Genomic DNA, 26,520 nt, shown 5'->3' with positions numbered 1-26,520 from the left:
CATTTATCCTGTCATTTATTAACAAAATATAAGCTGGGCACCATGGCTGACGCCTGTAATCCCAGCACTTTGGGAGGCCAAGGTGGGCCAATCACCTGAGGTCGGGAGTTCGAGACCAGCCTGACCAACATGGAGAAACCCCGTCTCTACTAAAAATACAAAATTAGCTGGGCATGGTGGCACATGCCTGTAATCCCAGCTACTCAGGAGACTGAGGCAGGAGAATCGCTTGAACACAGGAGGCGGAGGTTGTGGTGAGCCGAGATCCTGCCATTGCACTCCAACCTGGGCAACAAGAGTGAAACTCCGTCTCAAAAACAAACAACAAAAAAATGTAGTAATTGGAGGTCCTTCAAAATTAAGGTGAGGACATACAAATACGCAACACAGTTCTGCCCCTACTCCCTCGTTTTGTTAGAAATGTATTAATTTCATGACATGCACATTCAAGCTATTTTCTAAATGAAGTAATATGATAAATGAAGGCTCGTAATATTTGAAATGAAAGGGCACCATGTAAACCTGGTCGATCAGGTGTTATTAATTCTCCTGAGCTTCAGTTTTAATGTTTTCTATAACACAGTGTACATTAGTGACGGCCACTTCCTAGCTTTACATGCTTGAAGTCAATTTCCCCTCATGTTTCCTATTTGACTCACCACACTACAGCTACCCCTGGTACTCTATGCATAATACAGAGCCCCTTCAGTTTCTTGCTGCCTTATTTGACCTTCACTCTCCCCTAAATAACTACTGTCAAAGGTGACAGTTAACGATCCTATAGGATTCAAAGATGACGACTCATTTTAACTCAGAAAATAAACTGATCAAATTGCTGAACTTAAGCAACTCACCTCCCTTTTTCTCAGATCTGCCAATATTTGTCACAAGTCCAATTCTCTTCCTTTCCCTTATGACTCCTTGGGCCCTGGGAGTGAGATGAGGAAATTAAGAGCCTCTTTAAATATCCTCATACTCTTGCAACGCAAATATATGTGGACTTGGGTGCAAGAGATCATTTAGAGAGATGACATCAATAGTGCAAGTACACTCATGTGGTCCAGGGGCTCATCACTGATTGGGAACTCTTCTACCCAAGACATGGAAGGCAGGTTAAAGGCCCACATACATTCTCTGCTGAGGCCACTGTCCACAACAGGAAAATTGCCACTACTGTCCAAACCAGCACCTCTTGTGAATTTGCAAGCAAAACAAAACAAAAACATGACCTGGCCTCATATTAGGGTCTGCAAGGTTAACCATCCCATCATTGCATCTAATTCAAAACCTACCCTGGTAGAATTCAAAACACCTGTTATGTAGAATGATGCCTTGCCTTTGACTCAGAAATGTATAATACAAATAGGCTATATAATAAACAGTCACCTGCATAACGTTTGAAATCAAAGGGCAAAGAAAATGTTGCTTTATTTAACAAAATGTATGCCAACTCCAATATCTATATACAAACATGTTTCAAAACCAGAGCAGCAGACACACAAACTGTTAACACAGGAATTACAATAATGCTTCTAACATGTTACACAATGTTTTGTTTCTGCTCAGACATTTACAGATTTAAAAATTATTCCAAAGGCCGAGCAGCATCACATCTTCAATTTCTGGGATGGATTATATAACATGTCCTAAAGAAATTGGGATGGAGCTTGAGAGACAATATATGGTGTTCAGTGTAGTTCAACAGACAGCAGGTGGCCCTTAATGATGGCTTACAAGATGTTCCGGACTGGGGATAAAAAACTGAATATAATATAGTCTATTAGAGTATACTTTGAGTAAGTTTTTTTTTTTTTTTTTTTTTTTTAACGTTTACTCTGTTTGTTTATATCCTAAATATAACAATCTCTCACTTCTGGTCCCCCAAAGTAAGAAAACCTACTTTAAAAATAAGTGTAAAATGATTTTATTGGTAGTATTAACAAAATGTAGTGATTGGAGGTCCTTCACAATTAAGAACACACGCAAATACTCAACAGTCTGCCCTTACTCCCTTGTTTTGTTAGAAATGTTTATTTCATAACATGTACCTACAGGTTAAGCTATTTTCTAAAGCTCTTTATTTAGGGAGGACAGCTACTTTTTGCTTTCCCATTTTTGACTTCCAGAAACCCTTTTAATTCCTTAAAAGGTATTCTAGTTCTGAAAATCCTAAAAAACTTTGCTACATATTCTACTCACGCAATTAAGCTCTGTCAAAGTATGCAAGTTGTGTTTTTAGCTAATGCCTGAAAAACAGTTGATGCTGCAAAGTGCAAATACTTCATGTTGACAGTTAACACTCTGACCTGATTCAAGGCCAATTCTCAGTCCAGCTTTTCAGGAAAAAGCACTGTGTAGTGAGGAACAGGAGATAAAAAAAGGTGGGGGGAAAAAAAAACAAAAAAAAAATCACAGCCTTTTCTTCCTCACTCCTCTCCGTATCTCAGGAGCTACTTTTCATGCCACAGGAGTACGATATATAACATGGATAAAACTTCGAATGCTCTCCTTTTCGTAGTGAAATGGTACCAAAGATCTACTTTCTAAAAAGCACCAAATAAAAATGCACAAGGACTAAATGCAGTAATAAAATGATCCACAGGGGTTTCCACTCACTTGTTCATATAAACCAGACCCCATCATTACTGTGCTTTCATTTTCTGAAAGTGAGATTAGACCCTTATAAAAATGTACTTCCAAAATAAATTTCTAGAATATAAAAACGTTCTACATTTTTCCAGCCCATGTATTGTTACAAAATAGGAAATCAGAAAACTAGCTACTGCAATTTTCATATGGTAAAAAATATTTTTATGTGTACACACACATATACACATATATAAAAATGCAAGTTTTAAATTTCAATAAAAAATAACCAATTAACTTGATCATGTATTGAATTATACAAAGAAATGTTGATTACCTGTAATGAGAACAAACTGCAAAGGATTGAAATTCCATCTACTGGAATCGAAGACTTTCCCATGTGGAAAAAAAAAAAATCAAAGTGTCCAATCGACTACCCAATAAGAAATCATTGGTGTCTTTTTCAGGTGTAACAACCCTTCATTCACTGCACCCCACAAATCGCCTAAGGCAGTTAATAGCCCCTGGAGGGAGGGAAATGCAAGTTGGGGCTGCCTCACGGTTGTGCCATCTGTGCTCCACCTGAAGGTCAGTGCCCAGCTGCACAGGCAAGTGAAGACTAGAATCCTGTCTTAAGCTTTTACCAAGCCATCTATCTGCCCAAGAGGCTGGGCTTGTGCAGGGGGCGGGCCTTTTCTAAAGAACACAAATGTGTTGTGTAGACAAGTGACAGTCCTGACATCTGTTGGTAGAGAAGGGAGTGGAAGCAGTGTTCCCGGAGTTGCTTCCCTGAGAGAGCTGAGCAGCAGGGTAAGCATGAATGTGGTTAAGACAAATTAGAAACAGAGCATTACTATCAATGCAAAATAGGGATCATGTTCCTGTAACTTTAGCAAAAACAGTGGGAGGTCTCCATTTTGTTAATTCCTGCCATTTTCTAGTAATTTCATGAGGGAAAACCTTAAGGGGTCTCAAAGGCACAGAAGGGAAGAAACAGTGGGCAAGGAAGTTGTGCTAGTCCACAGGAGGTCCTGTTCAGAAGAAATGACAAAGGGAGGAGAGTGTCCATGAATCAAAGGGATCAAGAAGCGAGAACAGACAGCATCCACCCACGGTCTCTGGATGAATCCCAAATGAAAACTAAAAGGCATATGAAACCCCTTTCACAACTTTATGAGCCTACCTTGAACTGTGTTTGCAAGCTTTAGCTATGTTATAAGCCTGTTCCCTAGCATTTTAAATTGGTCACTTATGTTTCTGGGAGTGGTAAGGACAAAAGAGAAAACAGTTTTAGATATTTTCCTTTTGTAATCTCTTTTTGTCTTTGCAAAAAGGTACGTTCCCTTCCTATATGTCATAAATCAATGTATTTTAAAGAAAGCAAAAGCTAAACATTTGAAAATGTTATCTTTCTTCTAACACTTGCAGTGAAAGGAGTAAATCCAGGCAAGCCGTTGAAAACATTCTTTAAAATGGCCAATAAAAGCAAAACTCTTTGTGCTATACAGAACACTTGGGAGTATTACAAAACCAGGGAGGGAGTAAAAGAATGGCCATTTCTCTATAACCAAATTGAAGCCAGTAAAGTAGAAAATATAATTTACATTGTGCACCAAATACTCAGAGCACAAGTTAAAGCAAAAACAAAATGGATGTGCATACCAAAACAAAGGTTTTTCTGTAGCATTTATATGAAGAGCATGTGTAAAACATTCTCAATCTGCCCCTCTGAATGGATTATTAAAGATCTGTATGTACTTAGAAAATGGGGTGCTAAACAAAGAAAAGTCTCAGATCCCACTGAAAATCTGTTCAGTTTCACAGGCTCTCCAGAAAAATGTGTATGTACCAATTTGTGTGTACAATTTCCGAGCCTTCAAATACATTCTGGGGTCCAATCACATATTTCAGGTTCAGACTCCTGGCTCCCAATATTCCTACAGTTCTGAACAATTAGCAGTCGTCTCATTTCTACAGTCTGTATTTCTTCTACTCAATCTTGGTGGAGGGACTCCAAACCGAATAAACTAAAAGATAACTTGCTTTAAAGAATAACTGTTTACTTATTTGCCCTTGGAGGAAAGAACATCCCAATCTCTAGTTGCTTCTATCAAATGCCGTTGGCCATGACTCATCCACTCTTCCTGGTCTTCATACAGCCGCCCACAAAACCAGCACTTAAATACACACTGTGCAGAATCATCAGGCAAGGAATCCACTACCTGGTAGTTGTTTTTATGAACTTTTTTGAGTTTCATTTTCAACATCATTTGCCTTTTAATGTGACTGGCTTCTTCCGCATTCTGGTAGGTCAGGCGTACATGATGCCGTCTGATGCCTAGCTGACACCTAGTCCTCTCTGATAAAACAACTTTGAGGACATTGCCTTTGTATTTATTTATTACCTTCATCACATTGGTCACTTCTGGTGAGTCCACATCAGGGTGGTTTAACACAATGACTGGCTGGTTCCGACGGGGACACTTAATCAACTGATCTGGCTTAGCTGCTATCAGTCGAAGTTGCCTTGCAACCTGAAAAATTGAAGGATCCTTGAGACAGTGGCTGGGTTCAGCCTGAATTTTGTTTTTCTTCTTGGATAATTGTATTTGTTTGGTTTTATTTCTACTTATAGAAAGACTTCTGGAAAGCAGTCTCCCTTGCTTACTTAATTCACTGCTTCCTTGCTGTCCATGCAAGAGGCCAGTTTTTTTATAGATGGTGCTACAGACTGCACTCTCTTTTCTCAGTTTAGGGCGCAGAGGTGTCTCGATATTTTTGGACATATCTATTGGCCCCCTTTCACTTCTTAAAGGCTGTAAGTCTGAGTCTGCCTGTCTCACAGGGCAAAATGGAACTGGTTTTATTAACTGTGTTTCACTGCAAGGTATGCTGACAGGTGCTTCACATGTAGCCTCTATGATGTGGGCATCCTCAGAGGAATTAAGAACCCTCAACACAGCCCCTTTGGGGATTAACACTGGTGTGGCAACATGAGCCTTCCTGGCCACTCTGCTTTTGGTTTTCCTATTACTGCCATCTGCAAAGTGTGGATATATTTGTTGATGAGTAAGCTGTCCATTACCAGTAACACCACCATCATTCGGAGGTTTCTGAAGAGTACCTGTGGGATGGCCGGGGCCAGTGACTGACAAGTTGATTTCTTGAATACCTTCAGAGGTAGCTTTTGAAGTTCCCTTTGATGCCTGCCCTACAGAGTGACGATGTGCACTATTTGAAGCCAAAGAAGAAGGCTTGCCACAGGACTCAATTAACTGAGCTATTTTTCTGCGCAACAGTTCAATTGACTTTATTTTAGACGTTGAGCTATTCCACTTAATGCCCTCGGGGACATTTTCAGATCCAGAGCTCAAAGAAAATACTGATGAGATGACTGGGCCATCATTAGTGTTGTTAATCCTTTCAGAATTCTTTAATTCCAAAGGCTTATCCCCAGGCTGTTGAGATCTATCTTCTCCAGTTATGTTTATATGTAAATACTCACTCTTATGTTGAGAGGAAATCTGGCCTACAGTTGAAACTGTCTTCTGTTCCTCTGTCTGGTTATCTTCCTTCTTCCTATTAGAGGAAACCATTTTTACAGGAATACTGATTTTACTTCTAGATTCCAAGTCATTTTCACTTATAGGCAATAAGCCCTTTTCTCCAGAGAAGGAAAAGGTTGCAGGTGATGCAGCAAAAGGGAGTAACTGCTGTGAGTTACTGTGTAAATTTCTTCCATTTTCAGCAAAACAAACAGCAGCTTTATATGGAAAAGGGTTTGATGCAGCTCCAAGACTACGTAAAACACTGTTTTTAAATACAGATGCTAGAGAATGACCTTTTAAGGCAACGGAAGGAAAAGCAGTTCTATGTGGATACAAATTATTTTTTTTCTGAAAATCCTCAATTGTTTCCGAATTAATGAAGGATTTTCCATTGTTGTGCACACTAGAACTTGGCATAATGAAATCGTAAGACCTTACCCATTTCACATTTTTAAGCTGTTTCTGAACTGAAGGTTGAAAACTATCAATGCCTACGAGTTTTCCAACATTCCCTTCAACTGTCAATGACTTTGTTTTTTCTGCAGAAAGTATTTTTTGTTCATTTGAACCCTTCTCGTTCACCATACATTCAGAATTACCTCCATTACCCCTCCTAGCTTCAAGGCAATTATTTTCTTCCAGCGGAAACAGTTTCAGAACAAGCTGCTGTGTACCATTGACAACCTTCACGTCTATCAACTGGGCTAAACAGTTTGCAGGAACAACTAGTTCTGCTGGTGCAACAACTGTCAATGGCATACCTGGCTGAACAGGTTCTTTCGCAGGGGATAACACTTCTACTTCAACATTTTTGTTCTCAAATAGGTTGACTTCATTTGGCTCAGACAGGGTCATTTTATTTGGAATACAAACTACATCTTTTTGGTATTCCTTTGGTTCAGGTAACAACATTATATTGTGCATTTTGTCTTTATTTGCATGGAGAGAGAAACCTGACAGTTGATCTGACCACTTATTTTGAAATGCAGTCCGTGGACTGGAAGCTTTTAGAAGCTCTGGGTTTTGTTTTGAAGTTCCGGTTCTTTTTGGCTCCAGCTTGGCAACAGCTTTGACTGGCCGTTTCGCACCTGCCCTTTCATGTACTCTCTTTGTGTGTTTGACAATATAATCATTTCTAATAGCACCATAGTCACAATACTCACACTGATAAGGAAATATGCCTGTGTGTTTCACCAAATGCCTCTGAAACTCTCCTTTCGTATACGAAATGTAGCTGCAGTGAGAACAAATGAACTTAATCTCCTCGTGTTGAAGGGTGTGCTTTTTGTACTGCAGCGGGTCCTTTGTGGAAAATCGACATTTATCACAATAGTATTTGCCTGGCTTAAAGTTCCTTACCTTAAATTTGTTACTGACAGGACTTGAGAAGTTTTCAGTTTTATTTCCAACATGAGTAGCACTGGGATTATTGCTCACAAAATGAAAATTGGGAGGAGCTGCACCAAGGCTGCACTGGAAGCAGACATATATACCGTCCTTCCCTGTACCCTTCTGCAAATCTTGAAGAGAGATCTTGTGAACACTTTTGCACTTTGCACATGTAGCAATGGTCATCATGGCAGCCTCTGCCTCTGAGCCTTGATACAAAAGGGTTTGTGCTTCTTGTCTATCTGGGCGAGGTGCTCCATTAGCATCAGGCTGTTTGGGTGACATGGTCAAGGAATTATGTCCACCCTTCAAGTGTGTAGTGTATAGCTGCTGTCCAATATCCTTCATCTTATCTGCATTTCTAAAAAGAGCCAACTAAAATTCAGAAAGTTTTCACATGATAAAATCCTTAGGAGATATCCTTCTATACAGTTTGTGATGGGTAGGGGAGCAGCTACTTCTTGGGTGCATACTTAATTATCTTTTTTTTATATACTGTCACAGTAGGTGCATGATTCCAAAATATGACTGCTTTCAGCTCTCTGACATTCCAGGTAACACTAAAGGAAAACAAAATTATAAAGCATGATTAATATAAGAGTTTGGCTAAGCTATTAACAAACTTATCTATATTTTAATGACTTTGGACATTTTATGGTAAATCTCAACATATGATTTTAGACACATATTATAACAAGAACACAACACAGTTGGTAAGTAAGCCTAAATTGAAACCATTTTCAAACTCAGCCCCCTATAAATTATCATTTTAGCCAAATCATGAATGAACACAGGTACACCAGGAGCAAGGACATCACAGCAGCCATTCAGGACAGCCTTTGATTAGTCATTTTCAAGTGTCAGCACATCTTTCATAGGTATAATTTCATATTAGCTTCACAAAAATGTCATACAGGACACTGTCAGTTCAGTTGTTGAACAAGTTAGTTATCAAGTGGTTCACATTTGTTTCTACATTATAGATTACCAGCTTGAATACCAACTCTCTCACTCACACACTTAATTTGCTTTCATGAGTAGTAAGAAGCCCATAATACTGACAATGTTAGCAAGCCTGCTGCAACATCTTATTGGGAATCTACTATGTGCTGGGCATTATTCAAAAGTGCTGTAAGGCAGTGAATGAAAGCAAATCAGTCCCTATCCTGGTGATGCATACACTGCAGAGGGGGAAACAGATTACATATTTGCCAATTGTGGTAAGATACTTGAGAAAAGAAATACCATAAAGCAAGGCCAACAGGACAAGGAAGGTCATGGTGATGAGGTTGCAGGGCTGGGTGTGGAGGTGAGGACAGTCAGAAAAGGCTTCATGCTAAGTTCATGTCTGAGCAGAGACCTGGGGGCAACCACAGTAAGCACTGGCTGCTGGAAAAGGGGTGTTTCCAGCAGAGAAAAGGCAAAGATCTGTGGGAAGTGGAGCTGCTGCTCGTGAGGAACAGCAAGGGGAATGGGGAATAGAAGACATGTTCCAGGAAAGACAATAACCCAGTATTGTATGGACATGGCAGGGGAGAGGCTGGGGCAGAAAGGAGATCACGGATGGCCTGGCCTGGGACACAAGAGGTAACAAACGTTTTCTGGAGCACATAAGCACTCCAATATACACAGAGTGACCTTTTTATTTTTTTGAGACAGTGTTTTGCTCTTATTGCCCAGGCTGGAATGCAATGGTGCAATCTTGGCTTACCGCAACCTCCACCTCCAAGGTTCAAGAGATTCTCCTGCCTCAGCCTCCCGAGTAGCTGGGATTATAGGCTTGTACCACTACGCCCGGCTAATTGGGTTTCTCCATGCTGGCCAGGCTGGTCTTGAACCCCTGACCTCAGGTGATCCGCCTGCCTCAGCCTCCCAAAGTGCTGGGATTACAGGCACTGGCCAGAGTGACTCTTTTATACAATCTTTTTAAAGACACTTATTTTCCCAGAATATGCCAAACTAGGAGCATAACAAAATCCATTCTGGTTTGGAATCTGCTAAAAGCCTTTCTTTCGTGACTTAAGATAGTCACTTAGATCTTCTGAACCTCAGTTTTTCATCTGGCAACTAGACTTAGGAACAATTATCCAATCCCTCCCAGAGCCACCATGATGATTAAAATGCTAGAGTATAAGAACGCTAGAGTGTTTCGAGTCCTTCTCCCAGTGTCAAGAGGCAACCAGAGGGACTCAGTCAGTGTTTGTTCAATGACAATGATGGGTAGCAACACAGGTAGCTTCCTTCTGGCACAATGCTAACAGGTCAAGAGCCATATAAAAGGTAGTCTGAAAGACCGACGGGGGGGCGGGGGGCGGTGAAAAAGCCCCTCCATAGGAGCTCAGATCTGGCGGAAAACCTGCCCTTTGGAAAGCACCAAAATAACATATCATATCTGATGATAAGCTGTATTTTCTTTGGCAGTGTTGTCTTTTCCTACTCTACTTTTGCCAAAGACAGTCACCTTCTTCAAAAGCAGTTTCCAGCATGAAATCAGGCCCTCAATCAGACTTGCCCTATCTTAAGTATGCATACAACACTTAGACATCAAGCAGATGGAGACCTGCAGGGTTGCAGTGGAGGGTTGGAGAAACATCTATCCCCTCAATGTTGAAACACATACCTGTGTAAGGGGATCATGATTTTGGACAGGACACATGAATGCCTCAAGCTGGCAAACAATACATGGGCAAAGATAAGGCCTTTCACATTACACTGCATTTCTGGTAGAGACAACACAACTTTCAGGAGTCATTATGAGAAGCTGGCACACATTTTAATTTCCAAATTTGCAGAGGCTTTAGTGAAGGAAGACAGAAGTAACTCCCAGGATTTCTGCTGTTCATCAAGCGACCTCAAGCAGGAACTCACCTGCATCTCTTATTCATCTATTAAAAACAGGCCCATGACTTCTATGCCCAGTCTGACGCTGCTGATCCTCAAAATCACATACTTTATCATCTAAAGAATGCTACTATCATCAACATAGTCATGTCAGCATTGTTATCCAGGTAAAACAGAAAAGCTGCAGCAGCAGCCAGAACCCAAGAAAACCAAAGCCTAAGGAATGAAGAGGCTTAAGACTGGTGTTAAGGGGGATCTGATCCAGCAGTTCTAAACCTGGAAAAGCCTCAGAATCGAGCAAAAATGGATAATTTCCCAGGATTCATCTAAAAGCGAGTGAATCTAAGTCTCAGGAGAGAAGGAAGGAAAAGAGATTTTTGTGGCTTGTAAAGGCACCCTAGGTAATCCTGATGAAAAGCCAGCATTCCAAAGTACTGGTTGAAGCTTCTGAGAATATTTAAATCCTTAAAACATCTTCTGCAACTGACCATGCAGCTGATAGTTTCATATTGCCATAAACAAAAAACCATTTCCCTCTATAGGCAGACAATTTTATTTTCACATAGTTCTCATTATCAACAATTTACCCTTAAATGAAACAGAAATCAGCTTTCCTATAAATTTCCTTGTTCTGCCTTGACTCTGGAGCAACAAAAATAAACTTAATTCCTCTTGACCAACCAGTTACCAATCTGCACATCTTTCATCCTCATTTCTCAATTCTGTTCAAAAGATTTGCATACAAGTTGGTATCTAAGTTTATGCTTTGACCTACCAGTCTCATAATACTAGTGAGTGTGAGAAAGAAACTTGCCTGCCACAATTTGCTTACCAACTATTTCAACATAACACCCTCTATATTAGCCCTAAGAAATTCTCAACTAAGTCATGTGACAAGATTCCTATATTTTAACAGTTATCCAAACCAGCATTCCACTGGCTCATTTTCAGTGTTTCAGCCTCTTGCTCGGCCCCCAGGAGTCTTTAAAAATCACAGAAGGTACTTTGCCATTTTTCTAAGTCCTTTCAAAAGTTGGGGGTGGGGAGGTATAATTTATTCTAAAACTGAATACTTGAAAATCTGAGACAGACTGGGCAGTAAGATCATGTCCATCAGGAAGGAATGGAGAGCATCCCAGCCAAGGAAAGTCCCCAGAGAATACACCAAGCCAGCCAGAATGCATGAGGAAGGCACAGTCCTCTTGGAGAGGCCTCTGCAAAACTTTCTCAGCAGTTATTGTGAATTAAGAATCCATAGGAGCAAGTGCCAATATGAAGCATGCAGCCATGATTATTAGCAAATGCAGTGCGATGGGGAAGGCAGGACATCTGGGCCGTAATAGGAATATGTCGCCTGTTTGAAAGTATCTTCTTGGCTTCTAAACTATGCTCCAAATAATGCAATGTTACTACATTGCCACATCCCTCTGTGCAAGTGAAAAAGATGTGAGATTTCTTCATAACAAGTAGATGGGAGTTCTCTTTCGCCTTTGTAACCTGTGTGTCTAACGACAGGGGAAAATGCATCTCAGATGTAATACTCCAAGACAAAGATAAATGGACACAGCCGCATGAAGAATGAAGATGGCTCCGATGTTGGTATTTATACATGGACACTCCTGAGGGACAGCAAGCCTATCTATGTAAAAGGCTCTCAGCCCATCCCTTCCACACAACGTCCTCCATGGTTCACATCCAAGTACACACACCTGTGAAGCTGAGTCATCTTGGCAAGTTATGGCCCTGGGGGTGGATGACCAACGAGTACAAAAGACCCTGGAGACAAAGCTGTGCATGGGTATGCTGGAACTGAAAGGGTACTCAATAAATCACTAATATAAACAGCAGGGTCAGTGTTTGCCTACCCTGCAAACTCTCAACATCTGTTACAAAAGCCTCTGCATTTGACGTCTTAGGACTTTCAGATGGCTTAGGAAAGCACTCAAAAACACAGAAAATAGTATCACTGATTTTTATGGCACAATAAATAAGATGTCCATTTATTAATTTGCCTATTTTCAAAAAATGATTTAGCAACATACAGTGAGTTTTCTAATGTAGAATGACATACAGCATGAGCCAAAGATGACTGCCACGCACCAAAGGCGAGTGGCACAGTGTGTCACAGATGTGCTCTATGGACTGAGTCTTATCTTTCTTCAAAGGAAAGACCTGGAAATAGCCCTGAATGCATTCACTGTTGGTGGGTTTTCTTTTGATTTTGAGCTCACTTGCCCTGTTTTCTTAAAAACTTCTTACAGAGACATAAAAACAAAGTATCGAGTTTGGAAGAATCCAGATCAGTGACATTGTGGGCTATAAAAAACATAAGAGACTGTGTAAGTTCCTATTAAAAATGAAGCATTTGACTTCTAAATATTGGAAACATCTAATGCTCAACAGAATTAGAAGAGAAATAAGTTGTAACACAGTGTTTAAAGCTAGAGATTCAGGAATCAGATTATAAGGTTTAAATCCCAGCTCTATCACTTTCTAGATATATGACCTGGGTATGCAAACTGTTTTGATTCCTCACCTGTAAAATGAGACAGAAACAGTACATACCTACCCCACAGAGCTACTGGGAGGATTAAATTACTGACATATCATAAGCTGTTAAAAATATTATTTTCCATTTTTAATTTAAAAAAATACCAATCACATAGTCAGAGGGGCTAAAATACAGTTTTCTTAGTTGCCTAATTAACTGCTCTCACTTTATATTTTAATCTTATTTGTCTGGTTATACAGCCTAAAAGATAATTTACCTCTGTGGCAAAACCACCCACCTAGCTTTAGTGCAAAGGGGCTAACAGCCATTTATAATCACCATAGAAAAGATGCTCCAACTACAAGAGTACTCACAACAATATAGGTTTATATATAAACTAGTTACTAAACTACCTTTTCCTCACCCACTTCTCTCAAAGTTCAGCCAAAGTGTGAAATATCCCTGTAGCAAATGAATGTGTTTCTGTGATAAATGTTAATGTGAAAAGGTGGCCAATTATATCACATACATGCTACATGGACCACCACATACATTTCTGTTCATGAGATGCCCAGCAAGCTCAGTGTTAGCTGACTGTGACTGCATCATTTTTGGATGGAGAAGCAGACTTAAGCAGCTCTTTTCAGGAACTCTGACCCCAAAGTCCTCCTTTGAATGTGGCCTCTACCATACTCATTGCTGGGGCAGGGTATAGCTGCTGTACCTATGAAGATCACAATGGAATGGGTGGAAAGGTTTACGGTTCCATCTCTGATCCTGTCCCTTATTTGCAGGGTCCTTCAACAAATAATTTTTCTCTGTGCATTGACAAGCAAGGAATAATGCTTTACCATCAGCAAACTTAAAGGGCGATCAGGAGATTTCCATCTCTGATCCTGTCCCTTATTTGCAGGGTCCTTCAGCAAATAATTTTTCTCTGTCCATTGACAAGCAAGGAATAATGCTTTACCATCAGCAAACCTAAAGGGCGATCAGGAGATGCAAACTAGATAATGTATGCAAAGCATTAAGCCCAATGGCATAACCACTTACAAATTGTATCTATATTCCTTCTGTCTCTTTCACCATAGCAAAGGCTTGTCTAGCTTTCCCAGTAACCAAAATTTTAAAACAATTCTACCCAAAGTGCCCAGTAAACACTTAAAATCAATTAGGAAATAAAATTTCAAAACTAGACATCAACTGCCAACATTTCCCCAGTAGGATGATATTGAGGAAGAAACTATTGCCTCAGAAAGAGCTTTTTCAGACCATTAATATGAATCAGAAGCAAAGTGCTGAGTGAACAGATTTAAAAGGGGGAAAAAATCCATTAACTGTCGTAACCTTTTTGTCAAACTACCTTGCAATGAGATGACTGAATTGCAAATTGATTGCCATCTTGATGATGAAAAATATACTTCCACATGCTGCTGACAAATGTACCATCCTTGGGATCCTAGATTTCCATCTGAAACCAAGTGTACTGCTTGGGCAGCAGAATGGACCAAGAAGCCTGCAGGAGACAGCCCGATTCCTCTGCTTTCCAGGTGAAAGAAGCTGAGTGTAACACAGTAGAGAATAACGACCTTGGGACATCAAGAACAAGGTTCAAAACCTAGGTGTCTGGTTTACTAGCACATGATTTCAAACTTGATAACCTATCTGAGCCTGAATGTTCTCACTCATAAACTGAGAATATTTCTCATTTATACAGTTGATGTGAGGATAAATGAGAAAAGGGTGTATGCAAGTGGGAGGTAACTTTATGCTTGGCAAAGAGTAGATGTTTCGTTAAGAAATCAGTCAGTATATTTTTTTAAGATGCCCTCACAGGTAGAAGAATCCAATAATGTCCAGAGAAGCAGATACTGCTTAGCTTAACAAATGAATCTGATAAGGCAAAAGTCTGTATCAACATGAGTTCATTAGTTGGCAGGAAGTGAGGGTCTTCTCCCACCCTGTCTACAGGGAATATTCTGGAGGTTGACTTGACACTGCTGTGCACATCAACTGAGTCTATATCAGAAAACAAAGGAAATAATACTATAGGCTTTTTCTTAACATTTTAAGAAAAAAAATCTTTCTAAAAAAGAATACAACCAGTATTAAGAGTGCGTAATGTTTAAAACTTAAACTTTGTATGTGAAAAAGAAAATGTGAAAGAGCAAATGTGCTCTTGTAAGCATTAAAAATACATATGGTAAAAATAAGGTAGTATTACAAGGAATATTACAAAATTTTATGTCATGAAGCACACCAAATGACTCCAGGTCTCTGAAGGTGCTAAAAATGAGACGTGTATATTTCAAAAAAGAAATCAAAAAAGGATTTCCTTTTTGCCTTAAAAATTTGCAGAAAAAAATGGATTCAGAGTTTAATAAAACAGTATAATCAAGCACAGAAAAAATATCTCCCATTAAACCAGTAGTTCTTAACCCTGGCTGCATTAGGGCAATTGGCCTGTCATGTGCCCAGGATATTAAACTTATTTTTTAGAGGAGGTCCCTGGGACAACTGATCACCCCACTGCACACCAGAATTACTTGGAAGCTTCAAAAATAATGATGTCCCCCACCACCCCCAAGACTCCACTGTAATTGGGGAAGAGATGGCGATATTGGGATTTTTAAAAGCGTCCCAGGTAATTCTCACATGCAGCTATGCAGCCAAGGTTGCAAACCACCTGGCATTACAGGTGCACATGCACTTGGGATTGGCAAGAATAATATCGACATCCTTGTACAAGATTTTATATTCTTGTGGGTGCCTGGAGATGGGGTGAGGCCACCACCCCGGAGCTGTAATGGGAAAAGCAGACTCAGGGTTCCACCCTTGCATAGCCCTGTGACCCTGGAAACACCAATGATGCTCTCTGTAAAGTGTATAATGAGGTATCTACTTTGCAGATTCTTAGAAATTTGAATGTTCCTGGCATAGTGTGAGTACAATGAGCACTGCCCAGGACTGTTTTATCCCCACACCTGCTGTGGGCTGCCGTTTTTAAGGAGTCTAACAGAAGATGGAGAGAAGTAAATGGGTATGATAGAGTAGAGTAGTGAATGTTCTATCAATGATCTGATTAGAGTGCTCTCCCAGTGGCTGGCTGCTTGTCAATCCTGGAGCACCTTGGCCCTTGGCCCAAGTCAGATGGAAAGACTGCCTGCATAAGCAGGTTCCTATGTTACCTCGAAACTTCTCAAAGCCAGCCTTCAATTATTTGCTTCTTCCCTGATAACACTTCTGTTGAAGTTATATGGCTTTTTGAAGATCAGAGTTGGTGAACAGCAAGTGTGTCCAGTCTTACATTCTTTGTTTTCTGCTACCCTGCTGTGAAGCTGTGAAATGAAGCCATAGACAGTATCTGCTGCCACTTCAGCACTGTTCTTACTTCCTGCCTGGAGCCTTGGAGTTGCAGATACAAGTAAAAAATGTGGCAAGTCCCACGGGCTCTTCCTTCTCTTTCAGGCCTTCTCTTCTCAGGCGTGGAGTGCCATGAGTTTCACAACCTCAGGCCCTGGTGTAGGCTTCTACATCAGAACCCTGGCCGTCAGCAAGGCGCTGCACAAAGAGGCCTGCAACAGAAGCCAAACACTTGGGTTTAAGTCCTGGACAGGCACAGCCTCGGTTTCTCAGAGAGTGCTGAAGATAAGGGGAATGAGCCCCAGAAGTGGTTCTCAAGCAGGCGTGTATGGCAAAGTCACCCATGGAACTTAAAAAGGATTCCCAGGACTCACATGCAACCTAGCAAATCAGGTTACCATTTCCTGGGGTGGGGCTCAGGCATATGGTTGAAAATTCTCCCTAGTTGATTTTGATGCCTCCCCACCCTCACCCCATGATGACAATGTTTAGACTGGCTGATCTGTAGCTGCTTTCCCTCCAAGGATGAATCCTGGAAATTGCAGTTAGCTGGGTTTGCATAACAAAGAAAAAGGAGTAGACAACAGGCGGTTTGAGAACAATCAAAATTGGGAAAAACCTCCCTGGTAAGGATCTTGTTTATCATGATCAATAGCAAAGGGTTTGGCCAAGGCAGGCACTCAGTAAGGTTCGTATTGGTTGAAAGAATGAGTGAACAAATGAAAGAGCAGCCTTCACAGCGACAAAAATAAAATGTTCTTTGTTCTTCCTTTTGCACAAAAACTGGCCCGATCCCCTTACTTAAAGGCAAATAAATCTCTAGAGATCTCAATGGATTTTTTAAAAATTGCCATTTTGCATTTTTAAAATCTTCAGATTGGGCATAATACATCAGAAAGGAGTTCCAATAAATAAAAGTAATGCCATCCTTTGTCTGCTCTTTTCAAATTGCATTTGCAATGAATGTTATCAGCATAACAAAACTGTCTACATACAAAAGTGTTATTTTTCAAGGCTAAATGTGATCCAAGATAAAAGTAATTTTTAAAAATTGCATCCTAGGTTAAAGATATCAGTATCACACAATTTTTAAAAAGAACTATTTGTGTCCTAATCAGAGACAACAGTATATAACATTGGTTTCTAAAACAATATTTCCTGAACCCTTGGGTGTGTACTGACATCACAGGCTGCGCTGAACTTTGCTCTATGTGACTCCAGAGACAGAAAGAGATGCATTCCCATCTTCAGTCTCTGCTCTACTGTAGAAGAGTACTGCAAGCTTCTAGAGACCCAGGTTTGCCTTAACTCCTGGTGATTTCAAGTCTAAACTTAGGATGGTTTAAGGATTCTAACACAACATTAGATTTTAGCTACGTAGATTTCTACTTTTAAATAGGACATAATGTTCAGTAGTTCTTTTTTTTTAATGTTACGTTGACAAATCGTTCATTATTCCAATTTTTAAAGTCAGGTATTTTAACGGGATACATTAGCCAACTTACAAAGACTTAAGTGTTTTCTCCCGTTCGCTCTTTTGGCTTTTCCTTTCTGGTTAAGAAACTTTCATTCTCTTGAACCCTGAAATTTCTTGGCTTTATAGAGCCCCAAACCCCAAAGACACCAAGATAAGACGGGCACGCCGGGATGGGGAGGTCCCACAATGACATCAGCATTTGGAACAATTCAAACCTTCACTATCTCTTCTCACTCAACCTCCTACGTCCTCAACCCCTGCAAAAGATGCGCAGGATCTCGATGGACGAGCCCACCCCTGAGACCCTCTCAAGGAAAGACAATGCCAGGCTGGTTTTCGAGTTTATTGTTGGCACGCTCCCCCGATGGCAAGCAGCATCCGAGGCGAGCGCGCCTAAGCCTGGGCGCTCAGAGGACGAGGCCAGATGCAAGGGGCTCATCGTCGTCTCCCAGAAGGGCCCGCTCGCCGCGAGGGAAGGCCGGGATTCTTCCAACCGAAGAAAACCAAAACCGTCAATGCTCAGCTCGGAGGCCCGCAGGAGGCTTTAAAAATGGCCTCCTGACGACACTTCCTGCCTGGCGCGGACGGTAGGAGCCCTCGGAGGAGACATCCTTCATAACGCTGGGGGCAGGGAGCACAGGCTGGGCCAGCGGCACCACACGAACTGCCCTGCGGGACGCCGCCACCCCGCCCCGGTCGCCCTAGCGCGTCGGACGAGTCCGCTGGGTCGAGGCGCACAAAGGCGAGCTGGGGGCGCCGGGCCGGACCCTGACCCCAGGCCGGGCCCGCGTCCCTGCTCAACACGCGCCAAGCCGCGGCCCGGGCCCCCACCCCAGTCAGTGCCCCACGCCCACCAGCCAGAGCCCGCGTTTGGCCTTCCCGGTGCGGCTCGCCACGACGCCAGCTCGCAGCGTGGGCACGCGGGGCCGTGGCCGCGCGACCCGCCCCGGCTCGGCCCGGCCCCGTCAGGCCCCCGCCCCGCGCGGCCCCACCACCCGGCCGCAGCCGGCGCTTCGGTCACGTACACGCGGATCCAGGGGCCCTTGCCCTCCCGCTCAGCTACTTACCCAGCAGGCCGGATTCGGGTGCCAGGTCCCGGCAAAGGGGCGTCTACACCGCCGGCCGCAGACCTCCAGCGCCGCGCCCGCTGTAGGTCCCTACCCGGGGGGGCGGAGCCCGCGCGAGCCCCGCGCGTGCGCAGTGTGAAGCGGCGGCGCGGCTCCAGCGAGGCCGGCGCCTGAGGTCTCTAAGGCTGCGCCCACCCCCGCCGGGCTTCTAAGCTGTCCAGAGCGGGAAGCCTCAGACCCGGCCCAGCCCCACTTCTGGGCTTAGAGCTTGACCCAACACGTTCGCAGGGTAGCGAGCGAGGTCCACACTTAGCCATGCCACAGGCTCAAAGCCTCCTCTGCAAAACAAGGATTCGGCTTCGGTCCCGGCCCAGTCCGCCATCCCGGGGCGCCTGCCTGGTACCGGGTCCCTCGAGGGGCGGCCTTGGCGCCTGCCCCCAGGGAGCCTGCAGTCCTGCAGCGGGTGAGTGAAAGCGAGAGAAAAGGAGCTCAGGTCCTCAGCCTCCAAACTCATCCTTCTTGGAGAGCTTCAGTGAAAGAGATGGCCTTGAAGTCCTGGGTACAAATCCTGACTCTCCCGGACTCCTTTACATCTTAGCTACTGGACCATGGAGAGAAAGTCCCCTGACCTCTCTCAGTGTCTTCATTTCTGAAGATGAGGAAGGTCGTATGTGAGGCGCAAAGCCTCCTCTAGCAGTTGGGTGTTGTGAGGGTCAGAGGGGACAATGACTGGGAGTCTGGAGACGGTGTGAGCTCATTTACTGCCAGAGTTTCTTTCCTGCCTCGTGGACTTAAGTGCTATTTTGGGCGAACCAAATGCCCTCTAGATACACCTGCATCTACGATCTGGAAGGAAGACATATTTAGAATAGAGCCGCTAAGAGGAAAGAGGACCATATTGCCAGGTCCCGCATAATCAGTGACTCCCCACAAAGTGAAACTGCTCTCCAGCAGGGGCTGGTTGAGGCACGGGAGCAGCGTCACTGGGAAGTACAGTTTCTTCGGGATGAACAGCTAAAGTTTATTTCAAAGCTCTGGAAGCGGGGGGGCAAGGCTGGTTTTCATCACCTTCCTGTTGGCGGCCAGAGGTCGGCGTGCACGGACAGCAGCCAGTATGCTGCACGGAGGAGATGTGTCGCTGGGCAGTAGTACCCCATGGAGAAGATGAGTTGAGGAAGACAGGCTCAGCCACAAGTCCAGCAGCTGACCAAAACTTTCACCACTGAAATATCAGGAGCCGAGCAGAAGAAATAGCAGCCCAGAGAGCAAATCCTTCTCCCTGCCTTAGGCTGCAGTGCTCGTAACCCCGGTCCTGATCAGGGAGCTGCTAGGCTCCTGGTTTTCTATCTCCTAGGGCTCAGAGAAGCTAAGGGACCTCTTCTCAGAAAAACACATTTATGTGCAGATAGCTCCTATCAGAGGCAATATGCCAGAGAGTTCAAAGTCTCCCTCAAGAGTAGGGTCAAGTTGGGAAGGGCGTTGAGAATCCAAACTAGCAGCCACTGCCTGAAAATCTCTAGTGGCAAAAAGAGCCACATCAGGAAAAACTATTAATTCTAAGTATTGGAGAATCTGAGGTCTAAACATTAGAGAAAATGTTCCTAAACTGTAGCCCAAATTGTTGCCTCTCCTCATAACTTCTACTCATGCATCACAGTTCCGCCCTCTTAAGTCACACAGAATTGATGCAAGGTACCTGCGGGTCTCCTGGGAGTTTCAAGTTAGAACTGGTTATGAATCCCAGTTCGGGCGCACAGAAGTTGTGAGCCTGTCCGCACCTCAGTTTCTCATGTAAAATTCAGTGTACAATAGGTCCTTCCTCCCAAGGGGGTTGTCAACATTGAACAAGAGAAAGCAAGTCAGGACTTACCACAGTCCCTGGTAGATAGAAGTGAGTGTTAACTTACTCTTCAGTAGCCCAAATTCAGGGAGATGAAATGCTTTGTGGAGAGTCTGGAAATGGGATGTTTACAGCCTGAAAAAGGGTCAAGGAAAGACAGAAACTTACTTCAGCAGAAACCTTTAAGGTTGATGTCCCCAAAAGTCTTCTGATGCTTGCAAGTGTGAATCATTACACATTCCCTACACTTATGTCTGCCCTTCATTGTCTTCTTCCCCACCCCCAGCTTAGTTTGCCTAAATTCCGTGGATCACTTCTGTTACTAGTTGAATTGTTTCCCAGAAAAATACGATGAAGCGCTAATATCCCCCACCCCCAACTTATGGATGTGACCTTATTTGGAAACAGGGTCTTTACAGATGTAAGACAAGGTCATTAGGGTGGGCCCTTATCCAATGTGAATGGTGTCCTTATAAGAAGAGACACAGAGAAGAAAATGCCATGAGAAGACAAGGCGACACACAGGGAGAAGAAGCCATGGACAGAGGCAGAGATTGGAGTATACAGCCACAAGCCAACGGTTGTAGGAAGATGGAAGAGGCAGGAAGGCCTCCCCTAGAGGGTTCAGAGGGAGCATGGCCCTGCGGACATCTTGATTACAGACTTCTAAGCTGACAGAACTGTGAGACAATACATGTTTCTTTGGTACAGCCACCCTAAGAAACCAATGCACCCTCCTAGTTATGACTACCTAATGTAGGAGAGAAGAGGGAAGATGTGAACCAGTCACTGAGTATAAGATTTGGGAGCCAACATTCATTCATTCACTCATTCATTAAACAAAACATGTATTTGGCCGGGCGCAGGTAGCTCATGCCTGTAATCGCAGCACTTTGGGAGGCCAAGGCGGGCGGATCACCTGAGATCAGGAGTTCAAGACCAGCCTGGCCAACAAGGTGAAACCCCGCCTCTACTAAAAATACAAAAATTAACTGAGCGTGGTGGCAGGTGCCTGTAATCCCAGCTACTCGGGAGGCTGTGGCAGGAGAATTGCTTGAACCCAGGAGATGGAGCTTGTAGTAAGCCAAGAACGAGCCACTGCATTCCAGCCTGGGCAACAGAGCAAGACTCTGTATCAAAAACAAAACAACACAAAAACTATGTATTGAATGCTCTTTCAGTGCAGGCACAGGCTAGTGCTGAGGCTAGAGGAATGAGGAACAGGGTAAGGCTCAGCCCTCAGGGAACATTCATTTCCAGACCACAAGCCTTACAGATGCAATGACCAGGACTTGGGAGATGAGCTGTAAGCCACGAGCAGGAAAGCTGCCATAAGAAGACAGAGAACGGGGGAGAGGAGAGCATGTACAAAGGCCCTGAGGTGGGTGCTTCTGAGGAAGAAAAGGAAAGGCAGTGTGGATTTAGATCATTCTAGGCGCCTACAAAGCGTGATCTTAGAGAGCCCTCCATCAAATTCTGCCAGTGGGGAGCTTGGGGCTCAAAGGAAGGCCTCCGCGAGCTTTCCATGATCATCCTTTCTCTTGCTCTGAACTTCCCTCCATGCTTCATTGCCCAATTTTATATTCTCTCTGGCCTCTAGCACTCCCAAATATTATGACTTGACAAAAACAGCACTGTCCGTTGGAAACAGGCCAGGTCTCTAACACCCAGGTCGGAGCACAGACACTTCAAGGGTTTATGAATGGACAGGAGATCCCAGAAAGTGGCTTTTTCTTTCTTCTAAAACATTTCAGAAGTTTCTAGTAACTTCCTTGAGCTACTAGAAAGGAAGTTTGCACATCTGTAAAGGAGGGATAAAGGCCCCCCAAACTCCGATAAGACAGCCCCGGTTCTCAAGCTTACCTCGCCTCACAGTCCTGGGGTGCAGGAGGTTGAGGATGTAGAGTCCGAATCCCGAACTCATTTGCCATCCTTCCAGCTGTGTGGCCTTGGCCAAGTTACTGCCAGTCTCTGAGACGTCTTCTCAACTGCAAAACAGGAGTAACTGGAACAACCTTTCGTGGAGGGTGTCAGGCGCTAGGGCGTGGCTAAGGCAGGGACCACGTCCCAGCCACCCTTTCCCGCCCTGCGGCGCGGGCCCCATCCCTCAGCGCTCCCCGCCGCGCACACTCAGCTCGGCCTCCGCGGCTGCCGCGGAAGCGCGCGATGAGGCTGGAGGGGCCACGAGCGGCGCGCTGGGCATGCGCGCCCGATAGAGCCTCGAGAGGCGCCGGGCCGCGCTGCGTTGCAGTACCGCCCGCGGCCTGCAGCGTCGCTGCGCGCCCGGCTGGCTCAGCTCCGCGTGTAGAGCTCTACCCCAGCGCCCGCGGGAGGTGCAGCCCGGCGCTCACCTGGGCGCCCTGGCTCCTGCCCGCGCCGTGCTTCCGAGAATCGGGAATGTAATGTTTTGTTTTTACATTCCAATTTGCTCCCTCCTGAGGCTGGCGTGGAATCCGAGGGTTCCTGATGACTGCAGCTCCTTGCCCCTCCCACTGTGTTCCCGCTGCCTCTGGGCTGAAAGCGCCACCAGGACCCGTGGCGCATGGGCTTTGTTCGTCATTAAATCCTTGGGACATAGCAGGAGCATGGTACCCGGCACAGAACAGGCTTGGCTCCCACGGCCCATCCAGGCGGAGCCGTCAGCGTCCCTTGCCTAGACCAGAGCTCTGGAAAGCGGAGAGGGGGACAGGGGCCGGTCCCCAGATCGGTTCTGGAGGACATAGATCAGAACTGGAGAGGGCGCATTTAGAAACTAACTGCAACTTGACAAAGCTGCAGCGTCGTAGCTCGGGGTCAGCAACAGGAATTTGGGTTGGGTGGAGTCGAACTCAGGGAGTGGTCACTTGTGCGCAGAACTGCGTAGACTCGAGTAGGTTTGAAAAGGATAGGCCTGGGGGCAAGACTTAGTCCTTCACCACAGGTAGATCTAGGCGGCCGCGAGGATCTCCTGGCTCATTTCCCTGCATCCACTGGCCACCCACCCACACTGCGACATCCAGAGTGGTCCTTACACAAGCAAACTGAATTAAGTAATTCCCCTTCTCCAGAGTCCTTGCAGCCTCCAGCCCTACAGGATGCGCCCTTTGTTGTCTTATACCCTTTCCTCATAGTCTTGCAAAACTGACTCTGCTCTGCACCGCTGATGCACCAGGCTTCTCCCAAGAAAGACCTTTGCACGAATTATGCCTGCCTGGGATATCTCTTTGTCCTCTCAACTCAAAAATCACCTTCTCAGAGACCTTTCTAACCATTTCAGTACTGTCACATCCCTATTTTATGTTCTTCATAATGAACTGAAACTGTTTGTTGTATGTTTTCTTGGGTCTTTTCTTTTTTCTCCACTTGGAAGTAAGCTACTGTCTGTCTTGTTCACCCTTAGATTCCCAGCGCCTAAGACAGAGGCCTGACAGTTATAGGCACCCATTATAGTTGAGTTCCCATTTATTAACTCAAGCAAAAACTGTGGTTTGAGTCACCAAAGCATGAAACCCCAACTGGAATCTCAGGGTTTGGATATTAGCACTTACCTATTCATCCACTCCTTCATCTCTAAATTTTCTTGTCAGAGAAAATCATGAAAATAATGATACTATCTGCCTCAAGAGGTTTCCATGAGGATGAGATGAGTTACTTTTTGTAGAAGACTCTCATGTTGAGACACATCTATGATTGCATCAGTTAGGATGGGCTGGGTTACACTACAGTAATAAAAAATCTCCCAAATCTCAGTAGCTTAGAAAGACAAAGGTTTCTTTTCACTTACACTAGCTCTCCATCAGGGATTGGTTGAGTACTCCTTGGAATCTTTAGTCCAGAAAACAGACTTACCAAGCAGATACCAACTGATGTGTGGTCAGTTGTCAAGGCAGAGGGAAGAAGAGGTTGGCTTAACAGAGCGCTGATTCTTAAGACTTTCAACCAGACCTGCAAATGACTTCCATTCTCATTTAGCCAAAGCAAGCCACATGTCCCCTCATAACTGCAAAGAACAGAGGAGTGCCATCCTACCATGTGCCTTGGAGAACTGGACATATTTTCTAGATGGTAACAGTTATTGTTACTATTCATTCTAGAAGTCTTCCAGTATACTGTGATGTCCACAAACATCATGAATGACAAAACTCAGGAAAGGCTGAGCTTATGTGGATATTCAGCATGGATTTTTTTTTTCCTGTTCTTGGGCAGAGCCCAGCATTCTTGCTTTATATCGAAGGAGTGTGTTAGGGATAGGTCTCTTGGGGTTCTCTTGTTCTCTCTTCACAAAATCTGGATGGCACTAGATAGTACTAGATGCTAAGGTCCATTGGAAGAAAAATAGTCTGTTTCACTCTCCTTTTGTATACTGAGATTCTATTTCAATGGCTGGCACAATATTTACCGAATCAATGACTATTTGGCAAGTATACCTTTCTTTTTTTTTTTTTGAGATGGAGTTTTACACTGTTGCCCAGACTGGAGTGCAGTAATGTGATCTCGGCTCATTGCAACCTCCGCCTCCCAGGTTCAAGTGATTCTCCTGCCTCACTCTCCCGAGTAGCTGGGATTACAGACACCCCCCCCACCACCACCACCACACCCAGCTAATTGTTTTGTATTTTTAGTAGAGATGGGGTTTCACTATGTTGGCCAGGCCGGTCTCGAACTCCTGACCTTCTGATCCGCCCACCTCGGCCTCCCAAAGTGCTGGGATTACAGGCATGAGCCACCACACTCGGCCGACAGTATGTCTTATCTTACTAGTAAGGGGATGACAGCCCTGAAAATGTATCTTTCCAGTTTATCCAGGAACCCTGTAAAGAAATATGTAGATGATTCATTTATTTAGCAAATAAGCATGTTGAGAATGTTGTTACATCAACAACTGCCACTAGAATTTCTCTTGGGGAGAAACCATCTTTATTAAGGAAAATAAAATTCAAGAGCTTGCCTTGGCGACCTCACTTCCCAGACCTAAAGCAGAGAGTTTACTCCTTATTCAGAACACCATGAGGAGAACAGCATAGCTCCCAGGAATTTTTCTTTTCTTTTTCTTTTTTTTTGTTTTTTTAGACGGAGTCTCGCTCTGTCGCCCAGGCTGGAGTGCTGTGGCTGGATATCAGTTCACTGCAAGCTCCGCCTCCCGGGTTCACGCCATTCTCCTGCCTCAGCCTCCCGAGTAGCTGGGACTACAGGCGCCCGCCACCTCGCCCGGCTAGTTTTTTGTAGTTTTTAGTAGAGACGGGGTTTCACCGTGTTAGCCAGGATGGTCTCGATCTCCTGACCTCGTGATCCACCCGTCTCGGCCTCCCAAAGTGCTGGGATTACAGGCTTGAGCCACCGCGCCCGGCCCAAATTTTTCTTTTTTTCAACTTTCATTTTAAGTTCTGGGGTACATGTGCAGGATGTGCAGGTTTGTTACATAGGTAAACATGCACCATGGTGGTTTGCTGCACAGATCATCCCATCACCTAGATATTAAGTCCAGCATCCATTAACTATTCTTCTTGATGCTCTCCCTCCCCCCACGGAGAGGCCCCAGTGTTTACTGGTCCCCACCATGTGTCCATGTGTTTCCGTTATTCAGCTCCCACTTACAAGTGAGAATATGCGGTGTTTTGTTTTCGTTCCTGTGTTAGTTTGCTGAGGATAATGGCTTCCAACTTCGTTTATGTCCCTGCAAAGGACATTATCTCATTTCTTTTTATGTCTGTATAGTATTCCATGGTGTACATGCACCACATTTTCTTTATACAGCCTATCATTGATGGGCATTTGGGTTGATCCCATGTCTTTGCTATTGTGAAGAGTGCTGCAATGAACATATGCATGCATGTATCTTTATAATAGGATAATTTATATTCCTTTGGGTACATACCCATTAATGGGATTGCTGGGTCAAATGACATTTCTGCCTCTAGGTCTTTGAGGAATCACCACAT

The 26,520-nt window shown here is 44.1% G+C and overlaps 1 protein-coding gene across 6 annotated transcripts; it reads right to left on the bottom strand.

Moving 5' to 3' along the window:
• Positions 1-1,396: 1,396 nt before the first annotated feature.
• On the bottom strand, positions 1,397-22,486 carry ZNF518B (zinc finger protein 518B). Of its 6 annotated transcripts, none has more exons than XM_030923835.1 (3): positions 22,466-22,486; positions 20,670-20,737; positions 1,397-8,083 (listed from the first exon to the last, which is right to left on the bottom strand). In XM_030923835.1, exon 3 carries the CDS (start codon positions 7,869-7,871, stop codon positions 4,650-4,652), a length of 3,222 nt encoding a protein of 1,073 aa, XP_030779695.1. In that variant the 5' UTR covers positions 7,872-8,083; positions 20,670-20,737; positions 22,466-22,486; the 3' UTR covers positions 1,397-4,649. The 6 variants fall into 6 exon arrangements, with proteins under 6 accessions (XP_030779695.1, XP_030779686.1, XP_010355895.2 ...); XM_030923826.1 differs by lacking the exons at positions 20,670-20,737; positions 22,466-22,486 and adding exons at positions 16,247-16,430; positions 18,763-18,873; XM_010357593.2 differs by lacking the exons at positions 20,670-20,737; positions 22,466-22,486 and adding exons at positions 16,044-16,430; positions 18,763-18,853.
• Between the last annotated feature and the right edge of the window lie 4,034 nt (positions 22,487-26,520).

Source organism: Rhinopithecus roxellana, chromosome 2 (assembly GCF_007565055.1).
Source record: "Rhinopithecus roxellana isolate Shanxi Qingling chromosome 2, ASM756505v1, whole genome shotgun sequence".
Taxonomy (NCBI): Eukaryota; Metazoa; Chordata; class Mammalia; order Primates; family Cercopithecidae; genus Rhinopithecus; species Rhinopithecus roxellana.
The sequence above is the reverse complement of the archived record's forward strand: the minus strand, read 5'-3'. Positions and strand labels throughout refer to the sequence as shown.